The sequence below is a fragment of the Triticum urartu genome, chromosome 3 (assembly GCF_003073215.2).
Source record: "Triticum urartu cultivar G1812 chromosome 3, Tu2.1, whole genome shotgun sequence".
Taxonomy (NCBI): Eukaryota; Viridiplantae; Streptophyta; class Magnoliopsida; order Poales; family Poaceae; genus Triticum; species Triticum urartu.
In genome coordinates, this window is record NC_053024.1 from 214,736,145 (window position 1) to 214,742,362 (window position 6,218).

Here is a 6,218-nt window from a genome sequence, read left to right on the forward strand (position 1 = left end):
TCGAAAAAAATTGAAAAGCTAAGGAAGACCGGTGAAAAACCAAAACGTCGAATAACCCGAAAAAAACCCTGTTTAAATAGCCGAAAACGCGTGCAAAAAATTAAAAAAAAATTCAGGGGGAGCGCACAGAGCACGACACGTGGCAAATGGTTGAGAGCGTTCCAAATGGCGCTGATCGTTGAGAGGCTCTCGATGGAGCGCTCATTAACTAGTGGCTCCCGTCACATAGGAGTGAAAATTCGTTTGAAAGAGTTGTGATTTGTAGGTTGTACAAAAATATTTGGCCCAATATCATAATATGCTGGCCCATTTAGAAATATGTATTTTGTCTTTTTTGTGTATGCCATGTGTGAAAATATAATGTTATGGAAATTTTCATATACGTCGTACACATGTGTATGTGTGTTCACAAAAAAATGATTTTTTTGCTTTGTGAAAAATTGTATTTTGAAACAGCCCACCATGGTGGTCGATCACCGTTGACATTTTTCCACCACCATCCCAACCATATAATCGTAGTTGTCATTTAGGTTGTACTAAATGAACTCCACTCTTGCAGATGCCCTTCAGAGAACCACCTCCCCCCTCCTCAAACGTCGCTCTGAGTCAACGTCAATGTGGCACTACATGTCCTCTCCTACAAAGAGAATGAGGAACACTAGCATCAAACCTTGCCATGTCCTGCCCGGGCTCTACATCCTCTCCTCTCACTCCGTCCTCGGCGAGCTTTCCATCTCCAGCCATGTGCCACGACCAAGTTCCTCTACCCGACCAACCATGATTCATGGCAACAAGTGTTTGATCGTAGAGAAGCACAAGTGTTGTGCAAAAGCAAGAACAAGTATGAGGGGAGGTACATGGACCAGGTCAAGGGATAAACATACACGGGGAGATTAGTTGTAGAAGTTTTGAACATTCCCTTACGTAGAACAATGTCAATGATGTGGCGCGCTCATCACCACAGGATTGAGAATACTTAAGCGTGTTGTGATCAGGTGGCCGCTGTACCGTCTGCAAAAGGGGAAAGAAGATAAGTGACAACGGAGTTGGGTGCCATGTTGAAATAAAGGATGTGAATCGGTTAAGAGTCTTGAGCCATGCTTATTATACTAGAGGCTCGATATGTTCTTTCCTCCGTATATTTTCTACGTGTTTGTTTAAAGATTTATGTATTCGATTGCGCTGGCGTGGTGTTCAAATAGAGGAGTGGACCTGCATGGGTCTTGAGTCATGTTAGGCGTGTGATTTTTTCTCCAGTTGCAACGCATAGACATGTTTACTAGTTTCTTATAAAGGAATTAAAAACTGTATATTATTGTTATATGTTAAAACATAATGGCGCTAAAAACTATTCATTAATCATCCAAGAAAACTTTTCTTTATGTTCAAAGGAAAAACAATGTTGTTTCGCTCCCACTCAATCACGTAAATGCCATGTAAGTATTCACTAGCTCAAGGAGGCGGTCAACTCGATCCGGAAAAAACTGGATCCGCAACCGCGCACTCCCCTCCGCACTATAGAGACATGCATGGGCAATGCAAATGCGAATACCCATCAAACAAGTAAACCTAAAATTTTGGTTGTATTAGTTGCTTTTCTACTTGATCCATTCAAATAGTTCACTTGACTTCGCTATTAAGTTTCATATAGTTCTCTTAGCTTGCAGGTTGGAGTTGTCTCTGCGCTAATTGGCGCAACAGGTCATCTACTTCACATAAAAGGAGAACACTATGAAAGACAACATCAAAAGTAGCATTATGCTCCCAAGGTGAACAGTAAATATATTTTCTTTTCCCGTCAAAAAAGGGTGAACAGTAAATATAGAAAAACAACAACAAACAATTCCAGGTGTTTTTTTGTGGCAAACATCCTTGAGTTCATGACTCTTTGAGTAAAAACACTAAACATGCAGCTTAAAATGCTTTCAAAATGACCATTTTAGAGTATGATTTTGATTATTTTATTGTCCTAAGCACATCAAATGTTATTTCTTCACGAATTTTTGCAGGAAGTAGAACATTCATACATGTGTGTTGTAAACAATATTTTGGATTTTTACTGTTCATCCGGGTGTATAGGCACCCAAAGTGGAAACTCCATGTGCAGGAGAACGTTTTGTTTTCATTTCAATTCTATATATATGAAGAAAAAAATGTTACAAGCTGCAATTGTGCAACAACTGGTTACACCTTTTCACGCTGTCCATTAGTTTACAGGTTATCTTTACACCAGCTGTATAAAGTCTGACATCGTAGCTGTGGGAGCAGTGCGCGATAACACAAAACCTTGCAGGCAAGGGCATGCCAAGCCAACCAAAGATTTGCGAGTCAGGATATGTTTGCGTCATCTACTCAATCAAAGTTCATCCATTGTCTGCACCGGAGGTGGGGTAACATCAGGAGCTGAAGAGGTGCCACTGTCTGTTCTCTCGCGGATCTCCCTGTACTCTTGGCATATCGCACACAGATGGCAGAATAAGTGTGTCGTCAAATCGCCGCATGGTGCTTCCTGCAAAGTAAGAACATCTGTGATAAACAACTTTGGTCAAGGGAAGGGACATATAGTCTAAAACAAATCACTACACGAATGCAAGATAAGGCAATTGCGTATGATGAGCCAAAGGATTAATAACATGTCAGCGGGCAAGGAGAAAAAAGAACAATAGAGGATAACAACAGACTGGCACAAGTTCAAACTACGCACCGGAAGGTTGTACTTTGTTCTTAGTGCTTGGCGGTATCCACAAGCATAACAAGCAACAGCAGACCCTGGAACTGCTAATACAAGCCCCCCAGTACACAGACAGCAGAAACTTGTCAGAAGGCCCCAAAGCATGCAATGCGTAGTGCATGATCCAGCGAGAGTTCCAGATCCCAAGAACTGTGCATTTTTTCCAAAGAGAAAGCAGGGGCAAGTCGCACCAATACAACCTACAAATATGATCAGAACAATCCAGGGCATAAGAACAGTTTTCCTTTCCTGCGATTAAAGGGTATTTTTATGCATGTCCTGATAACACTCCAAAACTGGATTCATACTATTTCTAAGCTTATCATGACTTTGTCAATCCAAGCAATGCTACAATAGTCCACACAAAATTAAAGTATTAGGAAGCAGAATTAAGAGGTGGTTAATGGACGTAGGACCAACTCAGCATTGTAGGCTTAATGTGTCTTAAACATTCTCCTTAAACATGCCCTTGAAATAGTACCAACAAATGAAGTTTTGATATTGTTTTACTACATAAGCCATGAGAAGTCAGTCGTATACTAAGCACCTTGTTACTGTGATATCAGACGACATCCAGAAAGGCCAGAGAAAGAGCAACAAACAGGATAAGATTAAATATTAACCTGTGCTACTGAAACAGGTTATGAATAGCATCGATCTGATCTTACATTTTTATTGAAATTTAAATTCATATTTCCCTCCAATTCAGCTCCATACCAACAAGCAAATGGTAGCTAACTGCATTTGTAACCACAAGAAGTGATTCTGATTCTGTTTCCAATCCTCTGGCAGTAACCAAAGTCCATATACGAGAAGGCAGCAGGAAGCTATTGATAACTTCTCGATAAATTGGCACATTATCACAGATTCTCTGTTTATCTTAAGGATCTCAGTTTGTCTCATCATTATACAAGTTTGGCTCCAGTGAGATGGCACGAGTAATTTTAGCACCTAGAATGCTGAACAAGACAGTTGATTTTGCTACTCTTATGTTTATATTTTACTACCACAGATAAAGATGTTATCTTCATCTAAAAAGATGTATTGGAACATTCACACATTACTCTCATCTTGTTTGAACTTGAATATCAATTAGTTCATTGTTATTTATATCCTAGAGGTGTAGCTAAGCATTCGACCAGATTACCCCAGTGGAAATAGCCAAGAAATATAGAGGTACTCCACGTCTCTAAAATAACTACATATTATTATTTTTTGCGGGTACAAGAACTACATATAACTCAGAGCACCACCAACTACTGAAATTCACAAAGGCAAGAAGTTTTTCTCATAAGTCATAACTATGAACAATTTCTCTCTATATTATGCACTTGTTCCTACTTCCTTATGCACTATGTATGTACTAAAACTAAGGGAACATCAAACTAACCACCACAGCGCGATAAACCTATTAACAGAAAAATGAAGATATTAAATAGGCTACTAGGTACAGTTTGAAGATTTACTTTTTAACCTATCATGCAACCAAATAGCACCTTTTATCTTTCCTTCTGTAAATCAAGGAGTCACAGGTCAGAAAGTAGCATACAGCTCTGTGGATCATCAAAACAAGCACAAATGCCTGAAGACCATTGTGTAGGATCCCGGCTTAATCCTTGGCGCGTGGCAATGTTCTCCTCCACCTCAGGAACACTATCCTCCTCAGTGTCTAGACCATATAACGGAACATACTGCGGCGGAACATAGCTTCCTTTTCCAGCCATCTCTGTAACACAAAAGGCAGTTCTGGTAAAATAAAAGCACAGCTTCACTAAGAAAAGATAAAACATTCAACAGTGCCGCATATCGTGGTGCAGAGACCGAGCTTTAGTGATGACATTTTGGATTGTAAACTTCTGGTGTGTTTGATAATTATAATGGTGAAGGTCGCATATTAAAGACCAACAGAAGAATTCAGCATGCTTTCGAAAGAGTAAATGCATGTTTACCAGTTAACTCTTGAACTGATGGCATGTCATAATTCCGATAACTCATACATAATCGAGAACAATAGCAAGTTGGCAAAAACAAGCAAGACAACATTCCCAGGTGTTTGTGGGAAGAGATAGATTTTGCATCACGGAACCACCATCTGCACAGCATATTTTCGGGTGTCACAAGAAATACATCGATATGAATTCAAGCTTTCCAATTCGGTGTCAGGCTCATGACTCAAGATAGAAACGGAATTATGGATCTAATAAGCTATCCACAAATCAAGAAATCACAACGGTAACAACGGATTCTTTCTTACCGTTACACCCCACAGAACTCCTATAACAATGGTAAATGATCCTATCAGGGATGAAGTGAGATATATAAATTAACAAGTAAAAAAAAAGAATGCCAAACTGCTCACCAATATATCGTGAGGACCCTTGAAGCGCCGACGCCCAAATTGGTGCTTATCCGCGACCTCGCCTCCCCAGTCCAGGAGCGCTCTCTCCGCTGAATGCCCCAGCTGCGGATTACAGATTTCAATTGATCAAGAAAGCAAGCAGAAATCCAATCCAGGAACAAGGTGAGATTTGGGTAAAGGCAACAAAAGAAAAGCGCGTCCGATGGCACCGAGGATATTCGGGCGGCAGATAAGAGGGAAGAGAGGGGAGCCGGCTGTATTGCCGGCGTCGTACATGCGCTGCGGACCGGAGCAGATTTCCGGTGCGTGTTAGGAATGGACGGGAGTGGGAGGTCGAGCTTAGCTCGGGGAAGAACCGGAGAACACCTAACACGGGCGAACGGAACGGTGATAACGAGGGAGCTCACCTCGAGAAGCCGCCGTGGCGCTTTGAGATTCGCGGCGGAACTGTCGGTGCTCGCCCAAGTTTTTTCCCAGAGGGGTTGCAGCCAAACCTGGCCACTGGGCCGGCACGGCTCAACCCACGCTTCAACATGCAATTTTTTTTAACATCTGTACAAACACAAACACTCATACATACACACATACACTCACCCCTATGACACACACCTTACCCATATGAGCATCTCCGAAAGGCTGAGCCGGCATATCATTTTAAGATTTACAAAGTCACCGTAGACGCCTCGTCATCAACAGAAACGTCTCTTTTCACTGAAAGCGCATCGCCACAAATTTTAAAATAAATTTAGAAATAATACGAGCATCAAAAGTTGAACCTGATGGGTCGGGATACCATTGTCCCTCTGACCATGCAATCAAAGATTTTATATGTTTTTTAGGGGATGCAAGTTTATAAGTAAGCCTAGGACCATGCATGGCACAATGCAACGCCTATGTCTCCTCCATTTGCTTCTATTTCTTTTTTCTTTTTCTAAATGTTTTAATTTTCTTTTTTTTTCATTTCTATTTTTTTCTTCGTCACTTTCACATCTTTTTTGCAAATTTTAATTTTTCAAATCTGAACACCTCTATGTTTATCAAATAAAAAAAAACATAGATGTAAACAAATATTCAGCAGTTCAAAAAATGTTCATTGAAATCAATTCTTTGTCCATCGGATTTAAAAAT

The 6,218-nt window shown here is 40.6% G+C and overlaps 1 protein-coding gene across 8 annotated transcripts; it reads right to left on the reverse strand.

Annotated features, from left to right (window-relative positions):
• Nucleotides 1-2,102: 2,102 nt before the first annotated feature.
• Nucleotides 2,103-5,506, reverse strand: LOC125543654 (cell number regulator 5). Of its 8 annotated transcripts, XM_048707071.1 has the most exons (7): nucleotides 5,365-5,506; nucleotides 5,091-5,192; nucleotides 4,986-5,005; nucleotides 4,681-4,823; nucleotides 4,281-4,457; nucleotides 2,705-2,931; nucleotides 2,103-2,509 (listed from the first exon to the last, which is right to left on the reverse strand). In XM_048707071.1, exons 4-7 carry the CDS (start codon nucleotides 4,772-4,774, stop codon nucleotides 2,357-2,359), a joined length of 651 nt encoding a protein of 216 aa, XP_048563028.1. In that variant the 5' UTR covers nucleotides 4,775-4,823; nucleotides 4,986-5,005; nucleotides 5,091-5,192; nucleotides 5,365-5,506; the 3' UTR covers nucleotides 2,103-2,356. The 8 variants fall into 8 exon arrangements, with proteins under 8 accessions (XP_048563028.1, XP_048563030.1, XP_048563035.1 ...); XM_048707073.1 differs by lacking the exon at nucleotides 4,986-5,005; XM_048707078.1 differs by lacking the exon at nucleotides 4,681-4,823.
• Between the last annotated feature and the right edge of the window lie 712 nt (nucleotides 5,507-6,218).

Bases quoted from the DNA above. Each gene is read 5' to 3' on its own strand.
- LOC125543654 (XM_048707073.1), bottom strand. From the start codon at position 4,774: ATGTTGTCTTGCTTGTTTTTGCCAACTTGCTATTGTTCTCGATTATGT. The intron at 4,458-4,680 runs GTAAACATGCAT...TTTGTGTTACAG, and splicing joins ATCAGTTCAAGAGTTAACTG to AGATGGCTGGAAAAGGAAGC. The intron at 2,510-2,704 runs GTGCGTAGTTTG...CTTACTTTGCAG, and splicing joins GAACAAAGTACAACCTTCCG to GAAGCACCATGCGGCGATTT.